Source organism: Lycium barbarum, chromosome 3 (assembly GCF_019175385.1).
Source record: "Lycium barbarum isolate Lr01 chromosome 3, ASM1917538v2, whole genome shotgun sequence".
NCBI classification, from domain to species: Eukaryota; Viridiplantae; Streptophyta; class Magnoliopsida; order Solanales; family Solanaceae; genus Lycium; species Lycium barbarum.
In genome coordinates, this window is record NC_083339.1 from 136,554,787 (window position 1) to 136,579,088 (window position 24,302).

General features: G+C 35.9%; 2 protein-coding genes across 2 annotated transcripts; one reads left to right on the forward strand and one right to left on the reverse strand.

The window, feature by feature from the left end:
- The first annotated feature begins 494 nt into the window (after window positions 1-494).
- LOC132632804 (enolase 1, chloroplastic) lies at window positions 495-5,501 on the forward strand. The gene is made up of 7 exons (XM_060348888.1): window positions 495-1,136; window positions 2,231-2,538; window positions 2,911-3,065; window positions 3,152-3,469; window positions 4,304-4,450; window positions 4,552-4,602; window positions 5,247-5,501. The coding sequence occupies exons 1-7, from the start codon at window positions 718-720 to the stop codon at window positions 5,310-5,312; spliced, it is 1,464 nt and encodes a 487-aa protein (XP_060204871.1). The 5' UTR covers window positions 495-717; the 3' UTR covers window positions 5,313-5,501.
- Window positions 5,502-6,316: 815 nt separating this feature from the next.
- On the reverse strand, window positions 6,317-13,380 carry LOC132632805 (plant cysteine oxidase 3). Its single transcript, XM_060348889.1, has 5 exons — window positions 13,160-13,380; window positions 10,128-10,279; window positions 9,487-9,649; window positions 6,792-6,992; window positions 6,317-6,664 (listed from the first exon to the last, which is right to left on the reverse strand). Exons 1-5 carry the CDS (start codon window positions 13,314-13,316, stop codon window positions 6,540-6,542), a joined length of 798 nt encoding a protein of 265 aa, XP_060204872.1. The 5' UTR covers window positions 13,317-13,380; the 3' UTR covers window positions 6,317-6,539.
- Window positions 13,381-24,302: the final 10,922 nt, after the last annotated feature.

Below are 24,302 nucleotides of genomic sequence, written 5' to 3' on the forward strand. Positions count from 1 at the left end.
AATCAATATGTAGCTCATACAAGATTAGATAAGATTAAGAATGATCAAATTTATTAGAAGTTGCAAGTCTCATGCATTGAAAATAAATGAGATAAGATTACTTGAGATGGTTTGATCATTACTTGCGTTGACATACTTAATTGTATGTACGAAACTATAGTGAATGAATATATTAAAAGGAGACAAGAGAAACTTGAAATCACGTGGAATAAATTGTCTGAGAAAGATTCATCTGATATGTACTATTTCTGAAAAAGGTTTTAGTTTTGTTAGTATATTGATTTTGAATCTATAGAGTTCTTTTGTATATTTATAACTTTTGGTCGAAATACTGATAATGGACAACGTAATTATATTCAAAAAGTTACAATTCTTACACAATTCGACAGCACTTCTTCATTTTTTGCCACGTCAAAGGTTGATTAAGGCCCACAAAACCAAACACTAACACTATTTTGTACACTCATATAGCCAGCCACCAACCCATCTGGCCTTTCAAGTCATAAAATAAATATTCTCTTCCTGCTACTACAACTACTAACGTCTCCTCCAAAGCACCTACCACCTTTCAAATACCATTTTCAACACCTCTGCTTTCTTCGCCCTTCGGCGGACTTTCCTATAAACCCCTTTCCCCCATTTAAATAACCCCCCATAAACCCCTTCACTCTAAAAAACTCTTTCTTCTCTTTCTGCATTTCACACACACAAACAAACATGGCCTTAGCTCCAGCTCAGCTCTCTAACCCCTTTTTTTCCACCAAACCCACATCACAAACGCCGCTTTTCTCATTACCCACCACCCAAAAGATTCAATCTCGTTCATCCTCAGCCGTCCGATGCTCAGTCGCAGTTGCTACGTCAGCCACTGCATCAAAGGCAGCGTCTAAGGTGAAATCTGTTAAGGCGAGGCAGATCATAGACAGTAGAGGTAATCCTACGGTTGAGGTTGATTTGGTGACTGGTGATGATTCTCTTTACCGATCGGCTGTTCCAAGTGGAGCTTCCACTGGGATCTATGAGGCCTTAGAACTTAGAGATGGTGATAAGAGTCTTTATGGGGGTAAAGGGGTCCTTAATGCTGTGAAAAATATTAATGAATTCTTAGGACCCAAACTTGTTGGTGTTGATGTCAGGTAATTTACTACTCCCTCCGTCTCAATTTGTTTGTCTGGTTTTGACTTGACACGGAGTTTAAGAAAGAATGCATTTGAATCTTGTGGTCTTTAACTAAGAATGTACCAAAATGCCCTTTAACTTTGTAGTCTTAAACAGGTCATGTGGAATGTTGGAATTAAAAAGTTTGCCGTAAAAGGAGAAAAAGACGTTCTTTTTTAAACGGACTAAAAAAGAAAGTAAAACAATCAAATTGAAACGGAGGGAGTACTGATTTCACATTTCTTAAAAGCTAGGATTTTTATAGTACTTTACAATCAGAATTAAGGTCCTTATATGTTAGTAAGGGGTTGTGTATAATCCATTACTGTGTGTAAGCCAATTTGGTTTGCTTATTATACAAGGGGCTGAGTAAGTTTACATTTTGCTACTCACTCTTTATTGGTTATCAATAAGCTGAAAAAGCTTAGGTAACTGCATATATGATTTTGGCGATAGTAATAGTAAAATTTGCTAATCTTAGCTTGGTTCAAGTTGAGGTAGGCAATAAGAAGATGATTGGTAGTATAACACACCAAGACATCTCAAAAGATCGATTAGTAGAGAATATTGTTGGTGGTATTGCTTGTTATGGTACTGCATTATTGCTTAATAATGAATGTTATAGGAAATGGGCTGCCTTTGTGTCTTCGTAGTACTTCTTCAGTTCCATCATATATGAAGGAGTTGACCGTGCATATAATTTAATTATTAATTTGCTATATATGATATATCAGCGATAGTGAAAAGAAATATATATCAAAATGATAATTGAAAAGTTAGTGTGATGGTGAAGATAACTCATTATCTTAAAATTTGAATATTAGTGTGATGGTGAAGATAACTCATTATCTTAAAATTTGAATAATTAATTGAATTTAGATTTGTCAAACTTATGAAAATTGTATAAACTAATATTAATGGAAAAGTGTCAAACATTTCGAGACATACCAAAATGGAAAGAGTGTCATATAAACTTGAACAAGCTGAGTTATTGATATCGTGATATGCTTGCGATTTCTTTCTTCAACTCTGGACCATTCAATTACGGCATTTTTCTTTTCTTCTTGTGAAGGAACCAGACTGATGTTGATGCTGTTATGCTGGAGATTGATGGAACTCCTAATAAATCAAAACTTGGAGCTAATGCCATTCTTGGAGTCTCTCTCAGTGTGTGTAGAGCTGGTGCTGGAGCAAAAGCAGTACCTTTGTATAAACACATTCAAGAAATATCTGGAACCAAAGAACTTGTAATGCCAGTTCCAGCGTTCAATGTGATAAATGGAGGGAGCCATGCCGGTAACAATTTGGCTATGCAAGAGTTCATGATTCTACCTGTTGGAGCATCCACATTTGCTGAGGCACTTTGTATGGGTAGTGAAGGTGAGAAAATAGTCTAAATATGTGTTCCTCCCGTCCTCTAAATCAGGAGTGAAAAAAATAGTATGAATAGAAAACTGTTTCCTCTTTCTTGGTTGCTATCTGTGTCACTTTGACAAAATAGTGTTGGTTTCAGTAAATCTGCATTAGAAGAAGTAAAACAGTAGCTCCTTATATAAAAAAAAAAAAAAAAAAAAAAAAAAAGTAAAACAGTAGCCAAACTTATTCTGAGCATCAAGAATGCTGCTTTGTTCTGAAGTACTTTTTGCTGTTCTTCCCCATGACCTGTAACCCTTGCATATTATGTGTTCTGCGAACTTGCAAAGAGTATCTTTTTACATAGTATTTAACTGTCCACACTTGATTGGAGAACAGTCTACCACACACTAAAGGGAATTATCAAAGCTAAGTACGGGCAAGATGCATGCAATGTTGGTGATGAAGGTGGATTCGCTCCAAATGTCCAGGATAACAGGGAAGGGCTAATATTGCTTATGGATGCCATTGAGAAGGCTGGTTACACTGGCAAGGTTGACTTTCTTTTTGGTCTTGCAGTTTTATTACATTATTTTATGTTCGGAAGTTATGGGTTTTCTCATTGAAAAGAGTGGTGCAGATTAAAATTGGCATGGATGTAGCAGCATCTGAGTTTTTGACAAAGGATGCAAAATATGATCTCAATTTCAAGAAACAACCAAATGATGGAGCTCATGTACTTAGTGCTCAGAGCCTCTGTGAACTCTATAAGGAGTTTGTCAGAGATTTTCCTATTGTATCTATTGAAGATCCATTTGACCAAGATGATTGGAGCTCATGGGCAGCATTACAATCTTCAGTTGATATTCAGCTTGTTGGTGATGATTTGTTGGTGACTAATCCAAAGAGAATTGCTGAAGCAATTCAGAAAAAGGCATGCAATGCCTTGTTGTTGAAGGTAAGGATATAAGTCTTTAAGCAACATACAAAATTTCTGTAGCAAAGCTGCCTTGTTCCATCAGTAGGCTTCTTTCTCTTTTCAAATGCTTAGTTGCACAAAGTTCTAAAACTTAATTGTATATAAATTAAAGAAGCAAAATGAAGTTATTTTACCTGTAAGGTACAATACCTTTGAGTTGATCCTTGACACTTATAAGCAAATAGCCTTAATACATTGACAGGAAGAGCCTTAAAACAGTGGTGTGCTTAATTTGGTGCATTTCTCCAGAAAAGTCAACTCTTTTCCCGTTAGGAAGACTTAAGAGTATTTAACTAGTTGTTTCCAGTTCCTTATAGTTTCAAAAAAGAGTATTTAACTAGTAGGGATTATCCTAGAAAGATCTTGGTCTGAACAATACAGTAGTAGTATGTTTATGAACCTTTTTGAATGAATGCATTTGTCATAAGACAGTATACTTCACGGCTTATGTCTTAATTATAGCTAAAAACTTGATGTTTACATACTTTTTTTATATGGTGTGGTTAAACTGAGTTCCCTCTTTTCGGGTGCGACTTGAAGCACTTGACTCGTTAGAGCTCGCATGAACTATATCACTTTGTTTTCATTTTTAGTTCTGTTTCAAGTTTGAATGTGCGAGAAGGAGAAATTTCAGACATAGAAAAAAACAATTTATACGTTATCACGGGTCCAGTCCTGTTAGACAGACACACTGCATTGATGTCCATAAATCCCTCCTATAAGATTAGGTGTGGAAAGTTGGTAGAGCACTCTTGGTAAATGAATGGCACATGTTAGTGAGGGCTTGGCTCATCATATTTCAAATTGTTGCAGGTTAACCAGATTGGTACTGTGACAGAATCCATTCAAGCAGCACTAGACTCCAAAGCTGCGGGCTGGGGTGTTATGGTCAGTCACCGAAGTGGTGAAACAGAGGATAATTTTATCGCAGATCTGTCTGTTGGTTTGGCCAGTGGACAGGTACTCTCTCAACTTCCAGCTGTTAAATGTTGGTTAATCTTTTCCACCATTTTAACCGTCAGCAACGTATTAATATTCTTTAAAATTCTCCCATAATGCAGATCAAGACGGGAGCACCCTGTCGGAGTGAGCGGCTGGCAAAATACAACCAGGTTAATATGGAACACTTTAATTACACTTCTTTGTTTCTTTCTTCTTATTTTTATTGTTGCAATTGCTCTTCTTGTTTTTGTTATTGCTATTTTTATTTGATTATTAATATATTTGATTTAGTAGTCTCCTGTCTGTTCTCTTGTCACAGACAGAGAGGGAGAGGGGGGGGGGGGGGGGGGGGGGGGGGCGAGGGGGGAGCCTTGGAGCAACTGTAAAGTTGTCTCCATATGACCAATAGATCACTGGTCCTTCCATGGACTCTGCGGGATGCTTCATGCATTGGGTGCCCTTTGTTTGGTTTCTTGTCAGTGCTTTAACAACTTCTATTCACCTGCTGTTATCAATTTTTACCAGTCAGTCTTGTTTGCTTGGAAGATAGTAAGGCTTCTACGTTTGGATACTTATCTCCTTTGCAGATTGTAACATTCTACTATGGTTGTTCAATCTTCCTTCATAGAAGTACTTTCAATATATATAACGAAGCATCAACTGGATTTTATTGATGGCTGATGCCCCATTATGCTTTGTCTGCTCTAGATCTTCTGTGTTTGCTGATAACTTAGGATGATATTCTTCTACTTTTTCTTTTAAAAAGAGTTCCTGCTTGTTTTTGAGTGACTAAACGCTGCTATACTGATTGCAGCTTCTGCGCATCGAAGAGGAACTTGGAGATGTTCGCTATGCTGGTGAATCTTTCAGATCTCCTTGAGAAAGCAATCAGAAAATATCTTACTGAGACTTTCTTCAGGCCACACCTACTATAGATAAAAACTAAAGTAAGGAGAATCCAGAAAAGTTTTCCTTTTTGTATACTCAATTGGCATTGTTGTTTAGATATGTATTTGAGGATGATCAGGTAGACATTAGAAGCTACATCTGATCGACTTTTCCTGTAGTTTTTTTTTTTTAAGAGAAACAAGTCTTTGATGTCTGTTAACTTTATTTTCCACAATGGAATTCCCTGTCTGCAGGGGGAGTGCTCTTTATCAAAATAATAAGGCCCTCCTTTTTCTTTTGGATGCCATGACAGCATTTATCTAGTTGTTGGGGGGATTAGTGGCCTAATACCCAGTCAAGTCATGTGTTAATGAGTACTTCGGTTCTGTCATTTTGATATATCAGTTCTCCAGATGTTGGACACAGAACTCTAATACCATTAAAACTTAACACCACAACGCGATCAACCAGAACAATCACATTACTGAGAATGAACTAAGCACGTCCATAAGTCCATGACTATAGCACATGCTACCAGTTTTACTGGAATTGCATCAGAAAACTGACTATACTTTTCACCATAGTCCAAAGCTACTCAATCGGGTGATGATACTGGAAATGCGGGTAAGGAAAAATGACCATCTATCAATATTAGTCCTTTGTATGACGGTTCTTTGTTGATGTAAGGAATCTAGAGTGCAATGGGCAGGATGCTATTCAATTATACGGTAGAATGATGTTGACAGTACCGCTGATCAAACCAACTTGAGAGTTGAGCCTAACAATACAATGTACTACAGTAGATCTGGATTCAAAAGACGAATTAAGAGTGATTGAAAGATCTTGAGTTCTGTGTAGATAAATAATTTTCTTTTTGGTCAGAGGAACAGGGAAACGGAAATTACAAGGGCTCATAAGTTACATATTGGGGCAAATACTTTGTTGACGTGTGGGTTAGCAGACCATGATCTTATGGAACTAATACAAACTACAATATACAAAGCGAAGGCTAAACTAATATATAATACTGTAGCATTTTCATGATTCTGACAATATGATACAGCAGCTATTTTGAAAATTTAGAAAAAAGTCAGTGATAATACACAATGGTCAAGCACCAATTACTGATTTATAGATCAATCTTGGGCTGGGTCACAGTTAAAGGACTCCATGAACATCCACACTCCATACTGAATCAATTGCAGGAAAGAGTATACTGCTACCTCTGGATGGGTGGCCCCATGTACCTTCCCGGGCGCATGTACAAATCTTCTGGTGTATCTATCACAGCCAGCCATGCATACTCTTGTTCTTTTCCATTACCAACAATTTCATCTCCTTGTGCTGCAAATAGACATGTTAATCTCAATCCAACTATCGAACAAACTGAATACATCTGACTCCAGTCGGAAATAGCTCAGGAATCCTTGAGAAAGACAAGGTTTCAAAATGAAAGAGGATGGACACTAACCAAAGCTGGAATAAGGATAATCATGGTAGTAGGTACATCTTCTACCAGCTGCTTCAAGATAAGGAGGAGCAAGAATGTCCAGAACCGCACAAGGTGTAATGGCAGTAAAACAGTGCAGATTCCCTCCACTCTTGGGATACAAAACAGACGTACCGTGTGGTGCAGTTACGACCTTATCAACCGCCAACCTAGCTAGTCTCACTGTCAAAGAAAAGCATCACTGTCAGAATCTACTGGACCCAAGCTCGACACCAAAATGAAATGGATCAAGCACTAGCAGATCCATTTCATTTTTGAAATGGATTGCAAAACACAATCAAGCTCATAATTGAGACTTGAGCGGGCTTGCTGACCAAGTGTTGCCAAAACAAGAACTGGAACCAGAAATTTCTTGACCATCATTTCTAGATATGTTAAACATGATCAATACATAAATATGATGAAATGAAGAAAGGAAAACAGCAAAACACTGATACATTTTTTTACCTATAACAAAATAAAACCCAACTTACATGAATTCATAGTGCTGAAATACCAGATTCTCCAAAAATGCAAGCTCTACTAAAAATCAATAAGGCAAGACAGTTCTTTCTTGTTTGAAGAATGTATCTCTCGTGCTTACAAAAAAATATTTTTTCTTTCTCACAACCAAAAAAAAAAAAAAAAAAACCAATCCTCAAGAAAAAGAAAATAAGAAATTAAGAATCTCAGTTATTAATCCAGGTTGCCATTTAGTAAATCAAATCTTGATTACTATTCAATTTGTCAAAGCAAAGATGAGTCTTGGGAATATACTCGGGACCAAGAAGTTATCATGGTAAATACTGATAGAACTTAGAGGGGAGAAGTTATGGCGTTTAATACATCACTGCACGTGGTGGTGGTGGTGGGATGAGAGTTCCGCCAAGAAAGATGTGTCTTATGACAGTCTGCACGACATAAGTACTGGGAAAAAGCGAAAGTATAGACCCCATATATATTTTCAAAAGCAGAGGATGTACAGGTGGTTGCCGCAAAACTAAGAATGGCTATGCTGTGTATCAAATAACGATGCATAGGAGCAGAACAGATATGTCATTAGAGAGAAAGAGAGAGGAGTAGTGGGTATGAATTCTAGCCAAAAGAGAAATGGGTCACAATGGAAGAATTAGGCCGTTCATATACAAGGAGCTATTGCTCTGACGTCAACGATGCAATCAATAGAAATACAGGCAAAAGGGACAGGTAAGTTTGTCAAAGTCGATGGCCAACAGAAGTGCAATAGAAGAATCACACAACCAAATGAATGGGGAAATGTACAAAATTACATATGCAAGAAATTGGAGATGACCATCTTTTATTCTAATGTGAAAGAAAAGAAACATCAGCATATTCTGCTAGTATTTGGTCAAACAAGAATCATAGAAGTATCGATTTTCCAATCAAATAAGTTGGTAAATTCATGGCTAAGTTTCAGTTTCAAACGGTGACCAAATGGTTTCAACAGGAAAGTTGTTCCAATCCAATCCATTCCATTCTTGAGGTCAATAAAGGTAACAAAGAATATGCCAGTGGCCTAGAACAACAAAACACTCTTTTCTCAAACATTTAAGCCCAAGAATGACCAGAATATTTTCAAATCCAGATAAAAAGACATTCTACATATCTGAATATAGAACCGTTTTCCATGTTAATAATGGGCATCATTTGGAATACTGGATAAAGTCCACTAGACAATCAGTTTCAGCTGCCTCCAATTTCCACTTGCAAAGGGTATATGGTAATTGTTGCCATATACCATCCTCTTCTAACTTTTATCATGAATTTAAATTTTAAAATTTCAAAACAACTCTAATGTGCAAGAAAGTTAGTCATTAGAAACCTTATAAAAGAATGTTTGTTTTTAAGAAGTAAGATGCTGATCTCTTATCATGATGCTGCTTGCAAGAAATGAGGACATCTAAGTAACTCCATGGTACTAACCAGAGGCGGATGGAGCACTTTAAATTGGGGTTCAATTGAACCCCAAACTTCCGATGCGGGGTATAAATTTATGTGTAAAAATTTACTAAAATTACAACAAATAGTAGATATGAACCCATAACTTTAAAAATATAATGGTTCAATGCTAAAAAATTTAAAAGGTTGAACCCCTAGAGTTTAAATCCTAGATCCGCCTCTAGTACTAACAAATTTTCAAGTTCCCCTGAGCATCATAACAGCAACTGAAGACAGACCATAATGGGCACGGTGGAGTTGACAATACCATCAAATATCAGTGCCATACAAATTGGGAAGCTAAAAGAAAGACTCGATCATATCCTGAACTTCTATGAAAGCAGCTCCTGCAGTATTAGGACATCTGGCATTTTCAAAATTTTAATCATACAATTCCTGGACCATATAGAAACATTGCTGGATCTAAGCTCTCTAACATATTGCGGAGCCTTCGGCGGCGAGTGGGTCTAAGGTATATTAATAGTTTTGCCTGCTTTGCCTAGAAAAGTTTTTATATATAACTAATGGTCGTGATACCAAGTCAACGAAGTGACTTCCGGCTACTTTATCATCCACCCCCACAAATATTTGGATTCTTTGAAATCACTTAGTGAGTACTCTAATGAAAAGAATGAGAATACTTTGTTTCTTTGGAACCTGTCGTACCAAGAGAGGATTATAGAAGCACTTAAACACTTGAAGTTCGTTTAAATCTAACCTGTAGGATGACCAACACGTTCACTTTTCCTGATGCAAGCTGGCTCAACCCAATCATAACCTTTCACGTGCAAGGATCCATAGAGGACTTTACTCAAAACAGTCATTCCAGGATGATCATGCAATGGAATGACTGCAGAAGTTGGGAAACAAAACATACACATCTGCATTAAATGATTTCCACCGAATGAGTTTATCGTAGATATATCATAACGTTGAAATACTAATTTAATGAAAAACCACACATTTGATACTGATAGAAATAAAGCAGCAATGACATGGCGTCCATAGATGTCTTACATCTGACCATTAAAAGTTTGCTACACTATAACTTGAAGAATTATTTTTTAACTATAAAGGTAGACCTATCGATTCAGGCTTTAAAGTCAGTGTATTTCAGAATGTTCAGTTAAATTTGTATGCTTTTTTTCCTTAAAGGTTGGATGGTGGAGATTGCAAAACAACCCCTCTCATTGACATACAAATAGTGAAGATATGTAGCTTTGTACTTCTGTAGTACATCTCCAAAGGCTGCGTTGACACGACAATAAATCATTATCAAACAACAGTCCAATGAGAGACCATCTAAATGCATTTGACAATATACATGCAACTTGCAGCTAAATAAGAACAATATATTACTGTAAAGTTTTGACCCTCGTGTATATCCACATATGTTATCGGTTGAGCCCAGCGATCCACCCTGTTGAAGACATTGAATCCAAAAAGACCATGACCCCTTTCATCGTCTAGGCTTTCATCTTTCACTCCGACATCTTCAGGTCCAATTGTATCTGGAAAAATGTAAAACTTCCTTCAATATGCAGTCTATGATACCATAAATCGTACCTTTCCTGAACTTCCATTTTAAATTCTTACAACAATCCCCATTACTTTCTTGTACACTTGGCACACTTGGCACACTTGTATAATGATACAACAACAACATACCCAGTGTAATCCCAAAATAAGTGCCACCTTGGCAAAAAAACACGCCCATTAAGAAATCAATAAATACAACGTGGACTTCACTAAACTACCCCTGTTTATTAGATGATTTTTGAAAATCGAGCAATATTAAAGAGGACTACTTTTTTTTCTTTTTTTTTTTTTTTTGAGTCAAAGGTAACCATTTGTATTAACCTCAACTTAACACCTAAAAAATGTTAAGTTAAGAACTTTACATAATCATACTTGCAGCAAAAGGTCAATGCCCCTATTCAAAAGCTAAAACTTATACATTGCCAATTAAGTCTACCAATTCCCCTATATCCCCCCACAAAATCTGTTTACACCAAAAAAAGAACAAACTAAGACAAGGCATCCTGATTTTCTGAATGGAACTGCGAGTATCCTCAAAATGTCTTGAATTCCTTTCTTTCCAGACTACCCACCATATACAAGCAGGGATGACCTGCCACCAATCTTCATCACTATTTCTTTTCCCCACACTTTTCCAACTGGTTAGAAGTCCCAATGTAGAACCAGGCATTACCAATTCAACACCCAAAATACAAAAGAACATGTGCCACAGATTTGTAGTTGTCTTGCAATGCAGAAATAGATGCTCATTGTTTTCACCTTCCTGCCGGCATAATAGACATCTTGAACAAATCTGAAAACCTCTTCTTTGTAGCCTCTCATGTGTTAAACAAGCTTTCCTAATCACCAGCCAGACAAAACAAGAAACCTTCATAGGAATTTTTACTGTCCAAATCTCCTTCCATGGCCAGTTCACATTAATTTGACTTCTTTGGTTCAGATGCCAATAAACAGATTTAACTGAGAAGAGGCCCTTGGTATTCAATTTCCATCTAAGACTGTCTGATCTCTCAGTTAAACCACTAAAAGTTTCCAGCAGATGTATCATTGAAGCAACACACTCAATTTCCCAATCATTAAGTGCTCTCCTAGAATTTAGATTCCACCCTTGCTGGTTCCACATTTCATTAATACTAGCATTACCTTGAAGACATATTGAGTACAGTACAGAACAGGATAAGTAACCTTTAGAGCCCGTTTGGATTGGCTTATAAGTTGGTCAAACCAGCTTATAAGTCATTTTTAACTTATTTGGGTGTTTGGAAAAAATAGAAAACAACTTAAATTAAGTTAAAAAGTGCTTAAAATAAGCCAAAACCAAGAAGTTGCTCAACCCCAACTTTTTTTTTTTTTTGGCTTAAAAGCCATTTTGGTTTGACCAACAACTTTACCCTTTTATCCCTTATATTTTTTGTTAATTTCAATACTACTTTTACTTCTAAAAACCCTTTAAGCACTTTTATCCAAACACGTAACTGCTTATTTATAAAATAATTTTCAGCACTTATGCTTAAAAGCCACTTTTTTTCAGCTAATCCAAACGGGCTCTTAAACTATTCTGGCCAATCCAATGATCTTCCCAAAAAACAGTCTTTCTTCCATCACCAACAGAGATCTCCACCTTGCCCCAGAACTCCTGCCATTGATTCCTAATAGTTTTCCAGACACTACTACCATAGGGACAGTCAACCTCCTGTGTAATCCACTGATTCACCATCCCATACTTTTCAGCTATGAGCATTTTCCAGAGAGCCCTGTCCTCTATGTTAAATCTCCAAAGCCACTTCTGTAAAAGACTTTTATTGTGAAGCCTCAAATTCTTTATGCCCAAACCACCTTGTTTCTTGTTAAGAGTCACTACTTCCCAGTTCACTAGATTAGCAATTTTTTTATCCTTGTTTCCTTTCCAAAGAAAGTCTCTTCTCATCCTGTCAATCTTCTTTTCTACCCCTCTAGGCATTGGGAAGACAGCCATCATATATGTGGGTAGAGCATCTAGTACCGAATTTATGAGAACCAATCTTCCACCTAAAGATAAGTATTGAGTTTTCCACCTAGCCAATTTTTTATCACACCTTTCAATCAAATCATTCCATATGTCATTTGAGATGATCTTCGCCCCCAAAGCCATCCCCAGATACTTTGTAGGAAGGGCACCTACCTGACACCCTAGATTAGGTGCCAAAATCTGCATATTATGTACATTATTAACTTCTTTAATACTAAGGGCATAGTTGGAAACACTTTTCAATCTTTGTCTTGAATTCCTACGGTGACACTTATTTTGGGATAATTTTTTTTGCTAACGTGACACTTATTTTGGGACAGAGGGAGTATTACTATATTTGTGAAAAAAGATTGCCTTGCTAGTCATACAAGATTTTGTAAATCAACTTCCTTTATTAGCAGCTTTTTTCAATTTTCTGATAATCTGATCACTCTTTCATAGGATTTGGCAGCTATGCCTTGCACCAACAACCCACAAAAGGCTAAAACACCCACCTCCTCTGTAACCGACTTCATTCATCATAATCCACATCTAACATCTAAATTATGTACAGGGGCGGAACCTAGTAATTTTGGTTCAAATCCTATATTTGTCTTAAAAAATTCATTGAATAGGTATAAATTGTTACTTTCGAACCCATTAACTTAAACGAATTAGCATCCCGAACCCACAAGCTTCAAATCCTGACTCCGCCTCTGATTATGTACATAAGTAACTTCATTTCCTCAATTTCTTACCTTTCTTTAATAAAAACGACGCTCGAGCTCGGCATTAAAACAGAAATTCTAATACTAAATGAAAATGTTAGCGTTGAGATATAAGCAAAAGGGTAAAAGAAAAGTACCCAAAAGGGAATAAAGCTTGTGGGTGGCTTGAGAAGAGGGTGGTGAAGTGGCAGAAGGCGTAAAAGTCTGCTTACAAAGGTCGTATAAAGCTTGAATGGAAGAAGCTGGACTCTTCTTCGTCATCGTGAAGAGCTCTCGAATTCTTTGCACGCACATTACCAAGTGTCCGGATTATCCCGTCACATCAAAATATCTGCAACTTATTAGATGCCTTTTGACATATTCTGTAACTATTGAGGACGAGAACATAAATACCAATAAAGTACTTATTTATGAAATTTTGTTTTTATTTTTTTATTCTACAAAAGTAATTGGAGTAGTAGTCATTTGATCTGTTATATACGAGTAGTTTAGTTTGAATGATAAATGGAGTATTAACGATCGCATCTCAGGATTTGAACCTTGTCGATTCTCAGCTCAAATTTCTTATATATTTGAATGGTTTCACATTATAAATATAAGATTCGGATAAAAGTTGTGGGTTTCCGCGAACCCACACCCAATGATGTGGATCCGCCCCTATTAACAATGAGAAAAAAAGTAACGATATCAAACATTTTGCCACACTCTGTATTTTTGTTGCTAAGTAGGATGCACGCGTACTTTATTCATGTCTTTGTGGGTTAAAAGAGACCATTTTCAATAGATTCTCGACTCGAGAAAAAAGATAAGGATGTGAAGCATGATATCAAGAAAAATATAACAACATAACAAGATAAAAAGTTAATGAAGCAACAGATAATAATACACATTGAAGAAAAGAAACTACACAGTTATAATTGATACCACTAATAAGGGGACCCCTCAATTACCTACTAACTTTATAGCCTAATTCTCGACCTCCACACTTTTTCATCTAGACTCATGTCCTTAGTAAGCTGAAATAACGACGGTTACTTGTAGCTTTAATTAGTCGTAACTTTTGGCCTCTGGTTCAGTAAGTTACATGGAAAAATTAATGAAAAAGGCAAAACAAAAAGAAGGAAAAAGATAAATTATATAGATTATTCCTGAAATCGTTATTTTGATTAGGTTCATTAATTATGTTACTGTTATAAAATAAATACTATAAAGTAAATACACCAAACACAAGTATATAAAAAGAGACTGATATACTATTCAACATTTAACTTAAGAGAGATTTCATTGTTTATATCACATATTCTACAAATGAACTCTTATTTAAATGGGAGGAAAATTCTTGATGGCTTAACTTGGTAGCCAAGTAACTTACTTGATGGCCAAGTAACAATCTTGGTGCCCAAGTACCAATCTTGGTGACCAAGTAACCAATAATGTAAACACTAATTTTCTCTCTGTTGTAAGTTGGATGCCCACCAAATACTTGGGCACCAAGTATGTGTGGCCACCAAGTTGTCCCTTATGGCCCCCAAGTTCACTTATTTCCTCCTATAAATAGGAGTGTGTTTTTTTGTATTAGAGACACCAAAAAACAAGAAATGAAATATAAAGTTTCCCCTCTTTCTCTAAAGCTTTCCTTCTTTGTAATTATTTAGTCTTATAACACGTTATCAGCACGGGCCTCTGCCATCTCGATTAAATACTTTGAAAGCCCCGAAGAATATATGGAAATTCCTCAAGTTTTGTTTGGATTAATGACCAATCATGAAGATATTTGTTTGATTGATAGTGGAACAACGCATGCCATATTCAAAGATGAGAAATACTTTTCTCACTTGCGTAGGAAAAAAGGGAAATATTAATACAATTTCTGGCAATTCAAAATTATTTGAAGGCTCCAGAAGAGCCACTATATTTCGGCCTAAGGGGACGAAACTTGTTATAGAAGATGCATTATTCTCTTCTAAAACCACAAGAAACTTGTTAAGTTTTAAAGATATCCGCCGTAATGGATATCACGTTGAGACATTAAACGAAATAAATGATGAATATCTGCGGCCAGAAATATGTTTTGGAGAAATTACCAACTTTGTCTTCTGGTCTGTATTATGTAGAAATTAGTACAATTGAAGCACACTTGATCGTAAACCAGAAGTTTAATGATTCAAATACTTTTGTGCTTTGGCATGACCGAATAGATCACCCTGGATCAATAATGATGAGACGAATTATTGAAAATTCAAATGGGCATCCACTTAAGAACCTGAAGATTCTTGAAAGTGGTTTTCATGTGCCGCTTGTTATCAGGATAAATTGATAGTTAAGCCATCACCAATGAAAGTTGACGTTGAATCCCCTGCCTTTCTAAAGCGTATACATGGGGATATATATGGACCTATCTATCCACCTTGTGGGTCATTCAAATATTTTATGGTCCTAATAGACGCATCTTCAAGATAGTCTTATGTGTGCCTCCTATCGTCTTGCAACCTAGCGTTTGCGAAATTATTGGCACAAATAATACGCTTAAGGGCACAGTTTTCGGATTATCCCATTAAGACTATACACCTCGATAATGCCGGAGAATTTACGTCTCAATCTTTTGATGATTATTGTTTGTCAGTTGGGATAAAAATTGAACATCCTGTAGCTCATGTTCATACCCAAAATGGCCTTGCTGAGTCATTTATTAAACGACTACAATTGATAGCAAGACCACTACTTATGAAAACACGGTTGCCCACTACTGTCTGGGGTCATGCTATCTTACATGCAGCATCTCTTATTCATCTCAGACCGACTCATTATAATAAATGCTCCCCGTCACATTTAGTATTTGGCCATGAACCAAATATTGCTCATCTATGAATCTTTGATTGTGTTGTATATGTGCCAGTAGCACCACCACAGCACACTAAGATGGGCCCCCAAAGAAGGTTAGGAATATATGTTGGGTTTGAATCACCCTCTATTATTCGCTATCTTGAGCCATTGACGGGAGATTAATTCATTGCTCGATTTGCAGATTGTCGATTTGATGAAATAAATTTTCCATAATTAGGGGGAGAGAGAAAAGAAATCAAAAGAGATATTGCGTGGAGAGTTTCATCACTATCTCATTTTGATCCACGTGCCCCCATATGTGAAAGGAGATCCAGAAGATCATTCACCTGCAAAAAATAGCAAATCAAATGCCAGATGCATTTACTGATTTGAAAAGGATAACTAAGTCACATATCCCTGCAGAGAAAGTGCCTATCCGAATTGATGTCCCAAAGGGACAATCTACTGGTGTCATAGCCTCTGAATCTCATACACGCCTTAAGTGTGGTAGGCCATTGGGTTCTAAGGATAAAAATCCTAGAAAAAGAAACATGAAAAATGATCAGAATGACACTGTAAAAGAATATCATGAAGATATTCAAAATTTGATTAATCTTGATACTTCTGAAGATATTAGGGAACCCGAGACTCAAGTGAGTAAAGAACTATCATTGAGTTCTTCTAGTGATGGGATAGATTTGAATCGATCGAAGATTATGGTGGATAATATTTTTGCATATAATGTTGCACTGAATATTATGAAAGACATTGAAGATCAGAAACCTGAATCTGTCGACGAAGATATGATTGGCCAAAATGGCAAGAAGCAGTTCAATCAGAATTGAATTCACTTGCAAACGTGAGGTTTTTGGACCGGTAGTCCAAACGCCTAATGGTGTAAAACAGGTTGGCCACAAATGGGTCTTTGTGCAAAAAAAGAATGAGAGAAATGAGATTGTGAGATACAAGGCACGCCTTGTTGCACAAGGATTCTCTCAAAGACCCGGTATCGACTATGAAGAAACATATTAACCCGTTATGGATGACATAACATTTTGATATCTCATCAGTTTAGCTATACATGAAAACCTTGAAATACATCTGATGGATGTGGTTACAGCTTACCTTTATGGCTTACTTGATAATGAAATCTATATGAAAATTCCTGAAGAATTTAAAATGCCTGAAACAATTAGTTCAAAGTCTCGCTAGATGTATTCAATCAGATTACAAAGATCATTGTATGGCCTAAAACAATCAGGGCGCATGTGGTACAATCGCCTCAGTGAGTACTTGGTAAACGAAGGTTATGTAAATGATGCCATTTGTCCATGTGTTTTAATTAAGAAAACAAAATTAGAGTTTGTTGTAAAACAAAATTAGAGTTTGTTGTAATTGTTGTTTATGTTGATGACATAAACCTAATTGGAACTCCAGAAGAGCTCCAAAAGGCGATTGAATATTTAAACAAAGAATTCGAGATGAAAGATCTCCGAAAAATAAAACTTTGTCTTGGTTTGCAAGTTGAACATTTAGTAGACAGGATCTTTATCCATTAATCTGCTTATACCGAAAAAAGTTTTAAAATGATTTTACATGGACAATGCGCATCCTTTAAGTACTCTAATGGTTTCGCTCACTTGAAGTGAGTAAAGATTCGTTCCGACCTCAGGAAGAAAATGAAAAGCTTCTTAATCCTGAAGTACCATATCTTAGTGCAATTGGTGCACTTATGTATCTTGTTAACGTTACAAGACCTGACATAGCGTTCTCTATTAATTTGCTAGCAATATACAGCTCTTCTCCTACAGGAAGACATTGGAACGGAGTTAAGCAGATATTGCGATATCTGAAGGGAACTAGCGATATGGGTCTGTTTTATACTAACAAAGGTAGTACAGATCTTGTTGGTTATGCAGATGCAAGTTATTTATCTGATCCACATAAAGCTCAATCTCAAACAAGCTATATGTTTACATGCGAAGGTACTGCTATATCATGGCGATCCACAAAGCAGTCTATTGTTTCTACTTCTTCAAATCATGCTGAGATAATCGCTATTCATGAAGCAAGTAGAGAATGTATGTGGTTGAGATTAGTGATACATTTCATCAGAGAAAGATGTGGCTTGAAGTGTGATACAAAAATACCCACAGTATTATATGAAGATAATGCTGCATGCATAGCTCAATTAAAATGAGGTTCCATAAAAAGAGATAGAATGAAGCACATTTCACCAAAGTTATTCTTCACACATGATCTCCAGAAGAATAGTGATATTGATGTGTAACAAATTCGTTCAAGTGACAATCCTGCAGATTTGCTCACCAAATCTTTGCCTTCAACTCTTGAGAAGATGATATTCAAGATTGGAATGCGAAGACTCCGACATCTGAATCTTGGTCTTCGTCAGGGGCAGTGAAATACACGTTGTACTCTAGAGAATAAAGATGCAAATCATCAACCAGTTCGTCAAATGATCATCTGATAGATTCGATCACAAATGCTCTGCCAACCTCAAGATATGATAAGTTGGTATATAAGATCGGAGTACATCATATTCAAGAATTATGTGATGCTTTAATCAGGGGGAATAAAATACGCGTTGTAGTCTTTTTTCCTTAACCAAGTTTTGTCCTATTGGGTTTTCTTGGTAAGGTTTTTTAAGAGGCAACTCTCAAAACGTATTACTAGATATGTGTACTCTTTTTCCTTCATTAGGATATTTTTTCCCACAGGGTTTTTCCTAATGAGGTTTTAACGAGGCACATCATCTAATTACTGGACATCCAAGGGTAAAACCACGCACATCATCTAATTACTGGACATCCAAGGGGGAGTGTTGTAAGTTGGATGTAGTTGGATGGCCACCAAATACTTGGGCACCAAGTCTGTGTGGCCACCAAGTTCACTTATTTCCTCCTATAAATAGGAGTGTGTTTTCTTGTATTAGAGACACCAAAAAACAAGAAGTGAAATATAAAGTTTCCCCTCTTTCTCTAAAGCTTTCTTTCTTTGCAATTATTTAGTTTCATAACGCTCTCCAAGTAATTTAATGGACATAAATAAGTAATTTAATATTTACAACACTTTCCTTGGATGTTCATTAATTAGATGGTATGCCTTATTAAAATCTTATTAGGAAAAATCCTGTGAAAAAAAGTCCTAATAAAGGAAAAAGAGTACACATAGTAACACGCTAAAAGTTGTCTCATTAAAAATCTTACCAGGAAAACCCAAATGGGACAAAACCTTGGTTAAGGAAAAAAGACTACAACGCGTATTTTATTCCCCCTGATTAAAGCATCACATAATTCTTGAATATGATGTACTCCGATCTTATATACCAACTTATCATATCTTGAGGTTGGCAGAGCATTTGTGATCGAATCTATCAGATGATCATTTGACGAACTGGTTGATGATTTGCATCTTTATTCTCTAGATAGAGTTGCATTATCGCCATATAGTAATGTTGCAGTCACGCCAAGTAAATTCTTGACTTGCTTCATATCGGTTGTTGTCTTTCAATGATTTGACTGTCATGTAAATGGCATGGTATGACAGTAATCCTTCGTGGAAATAGATAACATATCTAGATCGAACTATTATGTCGATCAGATGAATGCCCTATATATCCAAAACACCTGGCAATATTTGTTAGGATAAATCCATTCATGTCGGGGCTTTCATTTGCAATATGCAATTGATCCTATTTCAACATCTCTATATCAGAGAGAAATTCTATCATGCTTATAGTTACAGCGAGACAGATAAACGCAACAATTGCACAAATATATGGTACTTCAAGACCGATCTAATTTCTCATTTCTTCTTTTAGCAGATAGGCCGAAGAGGTAGAGGTGTGAGAATTTCCCCAGTGCGGAGGTATGAGAGGTTAGCTATGGATGGTTTCAAAAGAGGTAGATATAGGCCGAAGAAGTATTGGAGAGAGGTGCTTAGACAGGACATGACACGATTCCAGCTTACCGAGGACATTACCTTAGATAGGAGGTTACGGAGGACTCAGATTAGGGTAGAAGGCTAGTAGGTAGTCGTAGTTTTGATATATAGTCTATTGTCATTGGATGCTTGCTACTATGTGTTATTTCTTGTACTTCAATTATCTTATTTATCTGTGGTAGCTACTGCTTCCTTTTCTCAGACTGCTCTATCATGACTTGTTCTCTTTCTTTAGTTTCATTTTGCTTTGAACTGCTTGTGCTTATCTGACCTTTTCTTATGTTTTCTCTTGAGCCGAGCGTCTTCCGGAAATAACCTCTCTATCTTCCGAGATAGGGGTAAGGTCTGCGTACACTTTACCCTCCCCAGACCCCACATTGTGGGTTTCACTGGGTATGTGTTGTTGTTGTTGTTCTTTTAGCAGATAATCTACTGCTTTTGGAAATTCTTTAAGAGCTCCAATAATATTCAAGTCATCAACTTATGAAGGTTCTGATTATCATAAAGAGACAAGGGTAAACAAGATCATCTTTGTTCTCTTTGTATGAATATTCACTAAGGTGATTAAATCACATTTACCTTACATGATTTAATCCATATAAGGATTATGAATGAGTTCCCCAAGAACTTGTAATGTCTGGACTGGAGGTCCAATAAAGTTTACACTTACCAAGATGTATCATATCACTTGGTAATTATTTCTACGTCGGCATGCTTTAGAAGATGTAGAACTCAGATCCTCACAATCTTATACAATATTGCGCACCATAATGCATCAAAGATATCGTCGAAGAGATAACATTTTGTATCGGTTCGCAATTCAACATAACATACTGAGATCTCATCACTGAAGTCATAGGCTCTTCAAGAGCCCATTGCCTCCTTATTATGATCATTTGCTTCTCTCATTTTCAAGGATTATTACATTTAGAACTGATTGGTCTACCATGCTCCATGCATGTTGTAGACTCCGTCCTTCAAGGACATTAGGAGCATTTTGCAGATGAAATATAAAATAGTTGGGTCAGCAAATACTTCCAGCATTTGACTTGAATTATATGAGGATCACACGGATGATAATTCATAACATATTTCTTAGCTGCATTTTCTCTCCCCCTTGTGTTAGAAAAACTAACACATGTCCCCCATTTTCTTTGGAAAATCCATATGTGTGCATCATGGTATATCCATTAATCATATACCGCACATCAAAAGCTATAAGATAGAAATATCTAGTACTAGACCCTGAACCAATTATGAGGGGAGAATTTATCATAATTTATTGGTCTGAAGCATACAAGTGTCGTTGTATGCAATATATCATATCTCAAACCAACATCTGAAGCTCTATTCTCACAAGCAACGATTTAGCTATATTATGGGGGCATCCAATGCCAAACCAACTTACATATAAACCAGCATTATCAAGATGAATTGTCTTGATTACATAATCTAAAAATTGTGCTTCCAACTTAATTATTTTGAGCAAGCAACTTCGTAAATGTCAAACTGCCAGTTGACAATAAACGTACATGTGACCGTCTCATAGATGCATCTATTTAAGACATCACATTGCAGGTGATTGGGCCCATATTCACCTTTTATATTTTTCAGAATTTTAGGGGATTCAGTTCCAACATTAGCTGGTGTAATCAACTTATCATGAGAACAAGCAACACAAACAAATACTTGAAGAATTTTCTAGTTCTTCAATATATTTTGAATACTCAATTAGCACATTAGATTTAAATCAGGACGACCAAAATGGTCTTGTTAACTGATAAAGTTATCTGTACCCGTAAACTTCAAGTTTACCATGACGAGTGCTATTTATTATAGTAACTTGTGATTTACTATTACATGAGATTTTATGTCATAAACTTCTGGTTTATTGTGACATATGATCCATCATGCTCGGGTAATGTTTCATATACGTATTTCTTACTCGTAATAACTTTAAGATACTCAATATTTCAATCATTTATAGTTCCAATATGATAACCAATTTTATTGCTAGTAAACTTCAGGTTTACTATAATCTGTGTTCCGATCGTAATGATTACGATCTAGGACAAATGATGCTATCATATGTATCCTCTTCGAGAGACTTTCATTTATTTACCATAATCATATACTATTTGGACACTGCTGGTGTCATGACACATATAGATAAACAATTAGCTTTTTTGGAGCCCTTGATCATTAGTTTTCACTATCAAATATTTTTTTTAGATACTTCCAGTATCACGAAAGAAAATTTGGCTAGACACTATTGGTGTCATGAAGGAAAATAGTAATCAAATGGAAATTTAAAGATAATTTTAAACTGTAAATTACGAAAGTAAATGTTAAGCTCCAAACTTCTGTATTTTAAATATCTCCTTCAAGGAGATTAGCCGTTAACATCTGAATATTTTGTATCAAACGCGACAACCACACAGTAATCACATCCTTCAGGAGGAGATACATTTAGTGTTTATTTCCTTCAAGGAAATCAATAAAAACTAACCATAATGTATCAATGTGGTTATAATAGAAAGTATTCTACTCTGCTCCCTTTTGCCTTAGAATGATACTTTAATAAAATTATTCGAGATGTTCTACGTGCAACAAGTACGTGTTGCAATGCCTTAATTTCATACCACAAAAATAACATGTATTCTTTTGTTAATTCATCTCTCCAGGAGATATGTCGTGGTATTTCTCATTCACTTGAAACCTGATTATTCAAATGTGCTTGCAATACGACGTTAATCAATAGCTCGTTATTTTTCTCATGCACAAGAAGGCATTGCTTCAGAATATTTCTCATATATTTTACCAGTTCTTTCTGCTTCAGGAGTGAAGTTTAAAGTTTTACTTCTTTGGGAGTAAAGTTTAAAGGTTTACCACTTCAAGAGTAAATTTCAGGATCTTATTACTTCGGGAGTAAATTTTAATGTTTTACTACTTAAGGAGTAAATTTTAATGTTTTACTACTTCAGGAGTAAATTTCAGAATATTTACTAATTCAGGAGTAAATTTCAGAATTCTGCTACTTCGGGAGTAGATTTCAGAGTTGTACTACTTCGGGAGTAGATTCAAATCCTTACTACTTCTGGAGTAGAATTCAGAGTCTTACCACTTCTGGAGAAAAATTCAGAGTTGTACTACTTCAGGAGTAGAGTTCAAAGTTCTACTACTCCAGGAGTAGAGTTTCTGAGTTTACTAGTTCAGGAATCAAGCATAGAATATTCAGAATATTTCTTCTCAATTATTCTACCTCTTCTAGAGATGAGTCGTGATAACTTCACAACCAAACACCCGTCCGCATTTATAAGCTTACCACCTACTTCACGTTCACTTCAGGAAATGGATCTGTATTTGTAACATTTATAAAAATTCTTATTTTTCAAGAATGAAACATAATCATCTGGACTTGGCTTAAACATATCCAATCGTGATAGCTTAGAACCTCTTTCAAGGTAGTTCTACTTCAGGAGCAAATCGAAACATACATACAATTTAGAGAATCTTTCTCTAACATATCTTCGCTCGTAGCCACTACAAGCCTATGCAAATATTATCACTTCTGGTGGGTTATAGACATAGATGAATTTAATCATAACGATATTTACGAGATATTATCACTTCTGGTGATCACGTATTTCTTGTAAACTTTCATTCTTAGCCATTAATGATTATGAAATTAATATCATAATTCCTCTTAACAATATTGTTCTTCAGGAACAAAATTTGAGGCATAGATCAAGCAAACCATTTAAGATTCGGAGATTAAAAGAATCCAAGTATACGAAATAATGGCAACAAACATCCAAAATCCATTATGGATGATATATAATACACCACTAATTCCATGGATTCATTAACTCTTTTCCATAATAACAATGTTACTTATGGCAAATTACATGCCAAATATTTAGTCACAACTAACAAGTAAGGTTGGAAATCATCTTTCTTCGAGCCACATAGTCGAATCTCAAATATCTCAGCAAAGAGAACTTATGTCCCTCATGATATTATATACAACGAAGGAAACAATAAAAAGAAACGAAAGATGCTAAAAGGAATACCTGATGCAGCTCTTACTTTCGTCATATTTTCAAAATATTTGCCCAAAATTGCAGAGTCTCGTACTGATAACGTGTTATAAAATAAAGACTATAAAGTAAATACACCAAACACAAGTATATAAAAAAAGACTAATATACTATTCAACATTTAATTTAAGAGAGATTTCATTGTCTAGATCACATATTCTACAAATGAACTCCTATTTATATAGCAGGAAAATTCTTGATGGCTTAACTTGGTGGCCAAGTTAGCTTGGTAGCCAAGTAACTTACTTGATGGCCAAGTAACTTGCTTGGTGGCCAAGTAACAATCTTGGTGACCAAGTAACCAACAATGTAAACACTAATTTTCTCTCCAAGTAATTTAATGGATATACATAAATAATTGGCTGAAGTGACTAAAACATCCCTAAACTTGCTA